The 13,271-nt window shown below is 31.4% G+C and overlaps 2 protein-coding genes across 3 annotated transcripts; one reads left to right on the top strand and one right to left on the bottom strand.

Moving 5' to 3' along the window:
• Window positions 1–1,564: 1,564 nt before the first annotated feature.
• LOC103854208 (bidirectional sugar transporter SWEET4) lies at window positions 1,565–6,972 on the bottom strand. The gene is made up of 6 exons (XM_009131138.3): window positions 3,626–6,972; window positions 3,478–3,514; window positions 3,158–3,374; window positions 2,373–2,534; window positions 2,162–2,281; window positions 1,565–2,065 (listed from the first exon to the last, which is right to left on the bottom strand). The coding sequence occupies exons 1-6, from the start codon at window positions 3,666–3,668 to the stop codon at window positions 1,907–1,909; spliced, it is 738 nt and encodes a 245-aa protein (XP_009129386.1). The 5' UTR covers window positions 3,669–6,972; the 3' UTR covers window positions 1,565–1,906.
• A 2,741-nt stretch (window positions 6,973–9,713) lies between these two features.
• Window positions 9,714–12,714, top strand: LOC103854207 (WAT1-related protein At3g28050). 2 transcript variants are annotated; one of them, XM_009131136.3, is made up of 7 exons: window positions 9,714–10,163; window positions 10,278–10,343; window positions 11,178–11,291; window positions 11,424–11,652; window positions 11,780–11,941; window positions 12,021–12,172; window positions 12,387–12,714. In XM_009131136.3, the coding sequence occupies exons 1-7, from the start codon at window positions 9,973–9,975 to the stop codon at window positions 12,574–12,576; spliced, it is 1,104 nt and encodes a 367-aa protein (XP_009129384.1). In that variant the 5' UTR covers window positions 9,714–9,972; the 3' UTR covers window positions 12,577–12,714. The 2 variants fall into 2 exon arrangements, with proteins under 2 accessions (XP_009129384.1, XP_009129385.1); XM_009131137.3 differs by having other exon boundaries at window positions 9,723–10,163; window positions 10,251–10,343.
• Window positions 12,715–13,271: the final 557 nt, after the last annotated feature.

The raw sequence follows: 13,271 nt of genomic DNA on the forward strand, positions 1-13,271 counted from the left end.
CTCATTTTATAAAGAAAAATATGCCACATTTTATATAAATATTTAGGAAAAATACAAGTATTACATAATTTTCTTGTATGCAGTTTTATTTCTTTACTGATAATACTAAAATTCTATGTTTTGTTAATTTATAGGTTGGTTGTAATAAAATTATAAATATGTCAATACTAAATAAGATATATGTCTTGTTATCCGTTTAACTAAGTTATTTAGAAATATCGAAACCAACTGAATATTTGAAACTAATTAAAAATTAAACACATTCTAATATTACCATTTACTAAGTTAATAAGGTAATTTATAACGATAACTCAAATATTCATGATTTATTTGAAACCATTTTAGACGTATGTGGTCAAAAATATGATTTGATGGTAATTTTTAGATATCTTCTTCCTTAACATATTTTTCTTAAAATTGTGAAAGATTTATAATAAAAACTCATGGAAAAAAACTATTTATAGTTTTTTAAAATCATATATGAATAATCATGACTTTCAGATTATAGGTAGTTATTTTAAAATGATATCTTTACAATATATTTTGAAGAGACACATCATTACAAAATACATCATAATTATAGAAAGGAACTTATAACATATATTGACAATTTTTTAAAGAACTCCTTTGTCTTTTACAGTGGAAATACATAACTCTTTACATTAATTAAGATTTCAAATATATATTTTAAAGATGAGAAAACATATCTAAACATTTTTCTTCAACTATTTTTAACATTTACATGTTTTAAAAGACACAACATTTGATCATTATTTTTTTCAATAGTTACATGATTGAGAAGACACAATCTTTTGTTTCCAATAGTTACATAAATGGGAAAACGTAACCTTTCAACATTAAATGAGATTCCTATTATTAATATAGATTAAACTACAACATTAATAGAAAAATAACAGAGTTAAGTTAGAGGGTAATTACTTTCTTGGTAAAATGGCTAAATATATTTCTTCATGTGTTATCTTTAATTAGATATGAATGTTTACAGATTAGGATTGACTACAATACAAAGTGTCATTAAGTCAATTTATGATCGTCATCCTCAGATCCATATATTAAAAAGTCATAACATACGTGATGGTAATCTACTATTGTCGAATTTGGCTTAAAAAGAGATGTAGTCAAGGTCAAAGAAGCTAGTGTTACTTGTTTTGTGCTATGAAGCCTGTGATATGATACACATTGATTTCTCTTGATGATACTAGATTTCATGCAGAAAAAATGTATTGTCTGACGAAGAGATACGTATATATATATATATATAATGTTTTTAAGTACATACAAAACTATTTCAAGTGTGGAACACAATTTGATACATTCATTCCATTTTGCATGAATAGTCCTCAAACAAAATAACATATATGACCATTTAGTTCTTATATTGTTAATCTCAAATATACGTATTAATTTGTTTTAGTATTATCTGTTAACCAATTTTTTTTACGAGTTGCGACAGCTATCAGCTATGATATGTATCGACCATGTAAAATTTGTTTTCCAAAAATGTTTTGGAGGCAAGAGAATTTCCAGTTACTTATAACATATATGAAAAACGAAAATTGACTCTTATTCCTTTTCCACATTTTCACTTAAAGAAATAAAATATCACCAATTTTTCTCGAGAAGACACTGATTTTCCCCCTTTACGGTTGGTGACTACTTAATTTTGATTGTGCATGCATATTAACTCAGCAAACTTTCCTCAAATACACAGATTTATATCTGTAGCATGTGCTAGTTAATATCTTTCTTAGACGAAAAAGGAGTTTGACTTTCACAGATTGAGAACTAAATATAATATCGCATCTTAGTACTTTTAGATAAATCACACGAAAGCTTAAATTAGAAAAAGAAAACCAATTGAATATTTGATTAATCCAAGATGTAATCAAGCTGAAACTCGCTTTGCATGTTCCTCGTTACCACTGAGTTGCAAGTTAGCCTTAGAAAGATTGTCCTCTTCTTCATCTTTTGGTGTTGTCTTGTAATAACAAGCATATAGTATAAGCTGTACTACTCCTGATATTGTTCCTAGTCCATTTCCAATCTATAATAAAATAAACAAAACTAGTTAGTACTTCTAAACAGAAGACACTAGTGATAAACATATACTGTAGTCTGTAGTTAAACTTAAATGGTTTACCAAAATGAAAAGATCGAATTTAATAAGGGCATAAATAACCCAAATGACTCCGTTCAGAAAGTTGGCAAGTGAGAGAGAGAACGGCATGTACTTCACACTTTTGGTTTTGATCACCTTACTCTGGATAAGTCAAAACAAAGATGTATTTTTTATTATAAAAGGTAAAAAATATATAAAGGTTTAGGGAAAAGAGGAAATTAAAATATCGTACCATGATGGTGAGAGGAGCAATATACATGATGCTAATAAAAATGACACAAATGATTCCAACAAAAGTAGATCTCTGGTTATGTGTGTGGAACAATAGCAATGTGCATGTGGCTACTATTCCTACAAACACCATCTCTCCTATCAGCCATATCCCCACTTTCACCTGCACCAAAAATCAATTTAATTAAACCAACTCAGAATAAATTGCATAAACTTTGTCTTGCCTATCACCATCCTAAAACCAGAATCAGTCATTGTCGACTATTGCTCGTTGCTACAGTGTCTTAGCGTTCATTTCAAGCAAAAGACCATGATTGAATGGACTTGGCTCAATTTTGTTTCACTTCGATTTGATTACCATTGAACCAGAGCTCAATTTATGTTAAACAGAATATAAATTATGTTAGTTGTTAAATCACAAAACTGAAATATAAGATTATATACCACTCTCGTTTTAATTCTTTCAAAATCTTCTGTGGAATTTTATAATCATACCAATATATTAAATAATTAACTGTTAAATATTATAACAAAAAGTTAAACAGTAACCATAAATGATCACACATAAAAAATTAGCTGTATTTTGTTACCTTGTACTTATATATCTCTAGGGGTATCTCTAGGAGAAAAATATGATTCATACTAATTAACTAGAATCTAGATGGAAACTAAAACTTAACCTGATTTGATATGGTTTTATAATTTTGGTTTTTTTGTGCATAAGAATGATCAAAAACTATGCTAAAAATTAATAGAAGAAAGAGATATGTAAGGATACTATTTTACCTTGCGTTGGGTGGGAGAAAAGTAGAAGAAGACTGAGAGATAGAAGAGTTCAATGGCCAGACCAGTGACATTAATAGTGATCACAAGAAGGCTATCTGGATGGACTATGGGTAAGCCATAAAAGACCCATAATGCGCAATTCAGCACGGTGGCTAAGTACGGGTCGGCTTTGTATTCCTCCACCTTCTTCATCTTGTATATTGTTATGAATGTTGGTCTGCATTAATTATTCATATACATTCTATAAACATTAATTGTTCAATATTTCAAACTATGGTATGTATGTTAATGTTAGCTATGTGTGAGGGATTAATGATTACATGGGAGAGAGGAACAAGAACAAGGAGATGACATTTCCTGCGACAATTGACAAATAATTTATAATATAATAGCCAAAAATGTTAGAAATTCTTTAAATGTAGTTCGTAACACAATTCAAACCAATCTTTGTATGTATTTTGTGCTTACCAAAAATGCCGGCAATGTTTCTTGCAACTGTCGCGCTAACCATTTTACGTTAAAAGCAAATTCTAAATGATAAGAAGGAAGAACACAAGAGAAGAGAGATGTGAATATGTGTGTGTGGGTTTGCTTATATTTATAGAAACACGATGAGACGTTGGTATAAATATATGTACTGATGCATACATAGACAAGTATGTATATATATGTATTTGATGACGAAGCGAAACTCAAGAAGTTTAAGGAATTGAAATGAAAGCGACCTTGCGTTTCTCCTTCCCGTTCAAGGAAACAATCATGACACTTATCTGACTATCTTGCAATACCTCGCTGGCTTATTGTTTTGGAGCCATGATTATAATTGTTCCTACCCTAATTAAAGAGAATACGTGTATATATATATCACATGCATGTGCGTATGTAAGTTATTTTAGTTGTAATAATCTTATTCACGGCCATAGTTAATTTACAAAATAACACTATTCAGAGAGATCCACGTTAGTGTAAGCGAGCAAGCTGATAGAAAACCAAATTTCTCAGCATTTATTTGTTCTTTTTTTCGAACTTTTAGAACCAAATTTCTAAACTTGTGTTGTCATATTAAATTATACGTTTCATATGATAGAAAAGGTAAAAGGTTTGCTAATCTTCATGGTTGAGTATCTTTCTCTTCATTTCTGTTTTAGAGATATCCCATATTTTTGGAAAATATTGGGTTAATCATTTTTTCTGTGAACTAACGCAATATATATATAATTCCGCATAATCTATATTTTTCTTTAAAATGTTACATATTTGATCCATCCAAAGCTTGAATAATATAAAATCATTATTAAGTTCTTATATTTTAGTAACAGCGAACAATTTATGTTTGAAAAAGGAAAACTACTTTAATTTTTTTTATCTCAAATATATTATGAACCAGTCTTGAATGAAGTCTTTGTATTACATTAAAAAAAAAAAGAATTCAGATATTCTATATCCTGATAAATCTAAATGAGTATAAATTTTAATGGGTGAAATAAAGAGTTATAGAGATTTAGTCACAACTAACAAAAGCTTCAGATGACTAATCAATTTTCAAGCAAAAGGGATCTGCATTTACATGTGTTGCGACTTGTGAGAAGGCAGACAAAGCAATGATTTTTCTCTTTTAACTAAGTGGTGGTATTCTAATGGCAATTTTTAGGGTTTGGTATGTATCCACATCATTTATGAGATCGATTTCTCCTAGAAACAAAATTATCATTATTTGGTCAGTTTAGGTTTGAATTTCAGTTAAAGTGGTTAACATGGTAGATCGTAATAGATTATCGGTCTATTTTCTGAGATTAGTCGGAAAGTATTATAAACTCGGATCAGATAGTATGGTAACCAATTTACCCTGTACCATTAAGTGTGATTCTTCCCGGAACCGACCGGATCAACCGATATAATAATAAAAATGATTTTTTCTTGTAGAAGAAAGCAATACAAAAGTAAACTAAGCATGCGACTGTGTCGATTTCGAATTTGGATTCCGATGTAACCATTCTTCTAACGATCATTTTCTTTCTTTATGGATTCAGTGGATGATAAAACCGCAATATAATTTGTGTATGCGCGCGGGCGCTTTGAATTGATATTATAATGTACATATAAATTATGTGTATATATAAACACTTAGTGATGGGTAAGGTATACCTGCAATTAGATCACTGTTTTTTTTGTGGTCAACAAACTATAATTAATTGCAAACCCTTTAGCAACAACACATATATATCCCGCTTGCGTGGTTATGCAACGTAATATCTAGTTCTCATTGCAAACAATTGGATCCGTTTGGTGTCGATAAACAAATTCCAAGGACATTAATCATTCGGACCTTGATCCGCAGAGATGCCTCCGGATTTTATATAATAATAATAAAATAGTTTTAAAACCGGTTAAAACCTGACATGGATTGTTAATAAAATTACTACAATTTTTCTTTCATATTCCATTGAATAAGGAATAATAATAATAATAATTTTATGATCAAGATACTTCAAAAATAATTTATTTATTCTTTTTTTGGTAGCTCGCTTAAACCGAAAGCTCAGTCTGATCATGCTTCTTAATGTCGGTCCAGGCCTCTCTTTTTTTTAAGTTTCATCATTTTAGACGCTCTGTTTAGCTTATATTCTTGGACTTCTGCAATTTGTTTCTATGTACTTCTATAGAAATGAAAAACATGATATAATCTTAAGCTTTCACTGAAAATCTCTTTTAGAATAAATATTTAAGTAGAAAAGTTAGTTACTCTTAACTACTCTCGTAAACTACTAATCAAGTGAAAACATATTTTCTTTTATCCCCTCCAATTACTATTGAAATGGGAAAAATGGACAAAATATTTACTCCACTTTTTTTCTTTCCCATTTTTACCTTTTCACTCTTTTTCACTTTTTAATTTTTCTCTCATTTATTCTAAAATTACCAATCACAATCTTAGTATAACAAAGAAAAATGAATGGTGACACCATGACAGTGGTATCGGAACTGTTCGTCACAGAGAAGACTAATCCGTAGAGAGCTACGGAAACTTGAAATATACTGAAATACTTTCTTTTTGTTGCTATGCAATCGAAAAGATGAAATAACATATTCTTATGGCCAATACACTGTATTCACCCTCGCTGTTCATCATTTCCACTGTAACAGTGTCACCGAACGTTTTTAGTAGGCCAAAATTGGTATCACACAAATCAAATTTGTCACCCTCTTAAGATGTTTGGTTATATTACCACATTCAACAAGATGAATTGTTCGGTGGTGAATTTCCCTTGGTTCATATAGTATATAGTATATAGTACAACATGATGCAATAATTCAATATTTATGTCTCTATTTGTAAGAGATGTACCGCAGAGCTTTTGCTTTTTGTTATTTAGACTGTTTCTTAGTGTTTCAAAACGACTATTTCTTAATATATGGACGGTTTGTAATGCCCTTGTTAACATTCATCGTGTTTGGTACACAATTTTTAAAGTAAGTTTTCTTACCCAAAATGATATACTTCTTTGAATTATTCAAGATATTTAAAATGTTTATAAAGTAGTTAAACACTTATATTATGCTGTATTTTTGTTGGTTGGTTAAATTATTTTTCATTAAATGTTAAAAGATGTTTCAATTTTTTTTAAAAAATATATATTTATGTGTTTCCTTAAACTCCACGAAATGCTAAAATATTACAATCAATGATTAACAAACGATAGTGTAACTATTTTTGTTTTTTCATATCACTATTTGAATGTGACTAAAAATATTTCGATTTTTTAGTAACATACAAATTAGCCTTTTTCTTTTTGCTTTTGGTGTTCTTGCTTTTCTATTTTTGTCGGCCATTTCATTATTTTTCCCATCGTGTTGGGTAGGATCATCAGTGACACGGTTACCCGATATCGATTTTTGAAACGAATCATTCATGGGTTCACCTCCTAGGTTCACCAACCAATAGAATTTTATTATTTCAAATTCGATATTTTTAAAAAAGGAAACAAAATATTCTCAAATTATATTATGTTTTTAAAATAAAAAAGTAAAAAAAGATAATAGTTATAGAAAAAAATTAAAAAAAAATATATTTTTAATGTTGTCAACAATACACTAAACCCTAAATCCTAATCCCTAAACCCTAAATCATAAACCCTAAACCCCTGGGTAAACCCTAAACCCTTGGGTAAACCTTAAACCCTTGGATAAATCCTAAAATCTAAATAAAAAACGACTAAAACCCTAAACCCTAAACGCTTGAATGTTTTAGTGTATAGTGATTTTGATTTAGAGTTAAGGATTTATCCTAGAGTTTAGGGTTTATCTAAGGGTTTAGGGTTTAGGATTAAGGGTTTAGGGATTAGAATTTAGGGTTTAGGGTTTAATGTTATGCTGACGACGTAAAATATTTTTTTTTGTAATTATTATTATTTTTTTTATCTTTTAATTTTAAAAACATAATATAATTTGACAATATTTTGTTTCCTTTTTTAAAAAATATCGAATATAAAATAAAACAATTTTATTGGTTGGTGAACCTAGAAGTTCACCCTATGGAGTGGACTTAAGAATAAGTCGATGATATCTCATATAAAGACGAATATAAAATAATTGAAAATGAAGGAAAGAAAGTACTTAGCGCGAATAATAATTGGGCATCAGTATTATTTTATGCATGCATATATACTTTTGATCTGATTTGATTAGCAAGCAAACTCACCTATAAGACTTTTATCATACAAGGCCATCAATCTCTAACACTATCAAAGCCCAAAGCCTCATATCTTATATTAGGGCCCATGTTAGAAAAAGACAAAACAACTGTTGCTAAATCTTTTGGTAGTGTATGCTTGATCAAAAGAACCGGTTAAGAGTCTACAGATCCTTCAACTGAAAACTTGCAGTCTAAGTTCCACTAAAGAAAACCCTCAACGCCACCTCTGTTTTGGGAGGCAAGTACTGAATCATCCTCGGTACAGCCAAAGAAAGAACTAGCTTATCTCCACCACACATTCCGTCCAACAAACGTCCACTTCAACCTGAAACCGACCAACATCCTCCTCCACGAAAAATTTGACCCATTTTGGACTCTCATATTCTAAAAGACAAGACGGGAACATGATAAAAATAACAGGTTTTAAAATGCTTTAGGTGGCGAAGCTTTCTTGAATGTGGGAGATGCAGATGCAGTTACCCACCATGAATTTTAAAAATCAGTGTAGTTTTATAATGATTTTTCAATCAGTTTTTATAATTTTTCCCCGGATTAAAGTTATTTCTTGATCCTCCACAGCCCACAGGTTACGTAACGCCTGAATTAGACTGACATAATTTAAATGTCGAAGAAAAATGCGATGTTTACGGACTCGAACTCCTGGCTGGTCGCAAACCCGTGGAGTACGGTAAAGACAGCTTCGTGATACTTAGCAACAATGTTCGAGTTCTCACAACGTGTTCTTTTTACTGTTATATCATCATCTTAACGATCATTGATCATTGTTCGTTAATAGGGCTGTTCCTGATAATTTTATATGTGTTTTTAGCTAGCAGATAGTACAACTGTATAATTAACCAATAGTACAAATGTACAATAGTTACTGACATTTTTAAAAGAGTTTTTAGTGGCTAGAAAGCCTAGAATCGGGTAAGTATGATAGACACACAATAATGGTGGCATTTAACCCTGTGAAAGCTGTTCTCTATTGTCCTTATGTTTTCTACGTCGTTTTCCATTATCTAATAAAAAGTTTCGTATTCTTTTAATTAACTTGTGGGGCAAAAACTCTTATCACTAAGTGTTATCTTACGCCGTAGTTTTCTATCAAGTTGATTTACACAAACACAAGCGCATCACGACTAACTATATTAATTCTTTTTAGTCTTGTTATTTTCTTGTATAGGCGCTGACGTCCAAGTCATACCAAAATGTTCTTGTATATATTGGTATACATTAAATAAACTCAATCACTCTATATATAAAACTAGAGTTGAGCGTATCATTTTTAATATACAGACACAATATTCTAAATATAAATATAGTACACTTTTTGAACACATATAAATATAGTACACATAATCTCTAAAAACAAAACAACTAAAACCTTATAAGAAATCATATTAATTATTATTATTATTCTTATTTTCTCGTCTCATGTCATGTGTTTATTTATGATGATTTTTAGTTTCCAGTTTTCAAATAGGATATATACTATTTTTCTTAGACTAGATAATTGTTAATGAGGTAAGTAGATTTTATATTATGACGGGTGGAAGATGCATGCGTCCATCGTAGTAGACCAACGGCCTAAACCATGTGATTTGGTATTGATGAATCATAACATAAACAATTAGTTTTGCTGCTTTGCGTGATAATGATATACCTTATATTATTATAAACCACCCTTTACTACATAATACAAGTCCACATCTGTAAGCTAGGAAAGCGATCAATTTTTAGAAACATAAGAGAGGTAAGAGTAAACAATGATTTACTGACTAATCAAGACTGATCAATGAACTTCAACTTGTTGACATTTCCTGACAAAATTCAATTTGGGACGGAGTAAAGTCCCTACATGTACATATGTGTCAGCATGTTACATGTCTGCTTCACGTCCTTCACAAGTGTGCGTCAGTACACATTTGCCTGAAAATCTAACTTTCACCCACTCACACTATTAGCACTTTCTTCCTTTTCTTCCCCAAAGAAAAAAACTAAACGACTCTGTTTCTCATCTTTACATCTCTCATTTCAAAAAAAGAATCACTTCTTCGAATCTCCACATCTACACGATAAATAACAGAGCGAGGAAGAGAGAAGAGCCGAGAGAGTAGAGATGACGCGAAAATATTTTCAGAGAGAGGTGTTGCCGGTGACGGCGCTGGTAATAATGGAATGTGCCAACGTGGGCTTAAACACTCTGTTCAAGGCAGCCACTTTACAAGGCATGGGGTTCCATGTCTTCATCGTTTACTCTTATGGTCTCGCTGCTCTTCTTCTCCTTCCTTCTCTTTTCTTCTCCTACAGGTTAGATTACAGTTTCTTTCTCTCCTTACTAGTTTGATCCGATCTTTACCAGTTTGAGCTGAAGTTTTCATGTTTTTCTTGAAATAGATTGATGGATTCTTGTTAATTTGTCAGATCAAGAACGCTTCCACCGATGAATTTCTCAATTCTCTACAAAGTCGTGCTTCTTGGGTTAATTGGGTAAAGTATCATTTTTGCTATATTTTTCTTTATTAAAAGCAATTAGAAATTATTTGCATGAGAGTTCCTCAAATTCTCAAATTTTTCTTTATGTTAAGAGAGGACACTTGGCTAAAAGTTGCTCCCAAAAGCTGCAACTGTTCTGCAAAAATCTAACCCTATTCTTTTAATTTTTATTTTCCTTTATTATGAATTATTTTTTTATTTTTGAGGTGTTATTTTCATGATCTTCATAACTTCGTAATAACCGGATTCTTTTTGTTATGACTGGATAGTTATTATAAGAGTAAATATTTAGTACAAACTTTAAAGTATTCTAGATTTTTCTAAATTTTTACCAATCCAGTGAAACATAATTTTCTCATGTTTACTCCACTTACTATTCTAAAAAGGAAATTGCACACTCATGTTTACTCTTGAGTTTTGGTAATACATTTGCTCCATTTTACTTTTCTCTTACTTCTTTTTAATCAATTTATTTTCCATCACTTTTCACCTAAATATGTTACTCTATTTTACTCTAAAATCGAACCCTTTATTACATAGTTATCTAATAAATTAAATATTCTTAATTAATATAGATGCTGTTAGAACATAATGGGGAAATACAAGGACATGTACTAATTTTAGCAAAACTTTTTCTTTTTGATCAACCTAATTTTAGCAAACTGTACTGCAAAATATACCCCATTTTCTTTTGTTTTTCCTTTTTAATATATTCTTTTTATCTATTTTTTTAAAAGGGGATGCTTTCATCTTCGTTATAATCGAAATCTAATAGTACTATTTTGTTATATAAATAAGTTAATAAAAATGGTGTTAAAAATAATATAGATGCTGCTCAAACATAATGGGCTACACAGGCATTAACTATAGCTCTCCAACACTTGCTTCTGCAATCAGCAACCTCACTCCTGCGTTCACCTTCTTGCTGGCCATCCTTTTCAGGTTTATTATCCTCTTATATATTCTTTTTACACTATCAATTCCCTAAAATACCCTCGGCCCATGAAGCATATTTGGGCATTGAGTTCAGCCCATGAGGCATCATTTGTTAAATTATTTGGAGTTTGGTATTAGGATGGAGAGTGTATCTTTCAAGAGAACAAGTAGTGTGGCTAAAATGTTAGGAACCATAGTCTCCATTGGAGGAGCATTTATTGTGACTCTTTACAATGGTCCTGTGGTGATCAATATGTCACCACCGTCCATTTCTCTGAGATCGCAATCTCCAAACCACGATTGGATCATTGGTGCGGGTTTTCTTGCCGTCGAGTATTTCATGGTTCCGTTGTGGTACATTGTTCAGGTCTGACTTTAATCAAACTATATTTTCATATATATATATATATATATATATATATATATATAATTTCACCTCTATATATATGGTAATTGTTTTATGCATGTTATGATCTTAATATTTCTCTTTGTAGACTCAAATCATGAGAGAGTATCCATCCGAGTTCACCGTTGTTTGCTATTATAGCTTTGGAGTGAGCTTTTGGACCGGGCTGGTCACGTTGTTCACTGAAGGGAGTGACTTGAGTGCATGGAAGATAAAACCAAATATAGCTTTAGTATCAATCGTTTGCTCGGTGAGAATATAACTATGGGTTGATGTGTGTTCCTCGACACTAGTATACAATAAATTTTTGTTTATGTTTATATGTTTAGGGATTGTTTGGATCTTGCATAAACAATACAATCCACACGTGGGCGTTGAGGATCAAGGGACCTTTATTCGTTGCAATGTTCAAGCCTCTGTCCATTGCCATTGCCGTCGCAATGGGCGTGATATTCCTCCGGGATTCTCTTTACATCGGCAGGTGAATAAAACTCACACTTGAAAACAATGTACATATAAATCCAGTCTAGTAGTTAGATTGTGCTCACTTGGCTATTGAGGAATATATACATAGTAACTAGTGAATCGAATAGTTTGATAAGCCTAACCACTTAAGTTCAGACCAATCTTTTTCTGCTTTAGTTAACTATTTTGTTTCCATTTACGAACTGTCTGGTGAATGTTTTTGATCTCAGCTTGATAGGGGCAACGGTAATAACCATCGGGTTTTACACGGTGATGTGGGGCAAAGCTAAGGAAATGGCCTTAGTCGAAGATGACAACAAGGCTAACAACGAGGATGCTAACGAAGCTGACCTTGATTCTCCATCAGGTTCACAGAAGGCTCCTCTCTTGGAAAGTTACAAGAACGATGAGCATGTATAAGTATCATCAACCAGTTAATACAGCTCTCTATATTTGTGTTTGTGTATGAAAATTTGATATGTAAAAGTCTTTTAATTTATTTGACGATACAAATGTGATCTTTAATTTTAGGAATCAAATTTCTTCTAATCACAATTATATAATCTAGTGTACGCATAACAAATCAATGAATTTTAGATGACAAACAAAATAATTATGTACAATTCAATAGTGTATGTTTGGCAGAAGAATGACTTTTGTTCAATTTAGCTGGAAATTGTTAAAAATGATTCGGATTCGCGTAATCATTGTCCTTTCAGATACCTTTTTAATCTAGTGAATCGAATAGTTTGATAAGCCTAACCACTTAAGTTCAGACCAATCTTTTTCTGCTTTAGTTAACTATTTTGTTTCCATTTACGAACTGTCTGGTGAATGTTTTTGATCTCAGCTTGATAGGGGCAACGGTAATAACCATCGGGTTTTACACGGTGATGTGGGGCAAAGCTAAGGAAATGGCCTTAGTCGAAGATGACAACAAGGCTAACAACGAGGATGCTAACGAAGCTGACCTTGATTCTCCATCAGGTTCACAGAAGGCTCCTCTCTTGGAAAGTTACAAGAACGATGAGCATGTATAAGTATCATCAACCAGTTAATACAGCTCTCTATATTTGTGTTTGTGTATGAAAATTTGATATGTAAAAGTCTTTTAA

This window comes from Brassica rapa, chromosome A02 (assembly GCF_000309985.2).
Source record: "Brassica rapa cultivar Chiifu-401-42 chromosome A02, CAAS_Brap_v3.01, whole genome shotgun sequence".
NCBI lineage: Eukaryota > Viridiplantae > Streptophyta > Magnoliopsida > Brassicales > Brassicaceae > Brassica > Brassica rapa.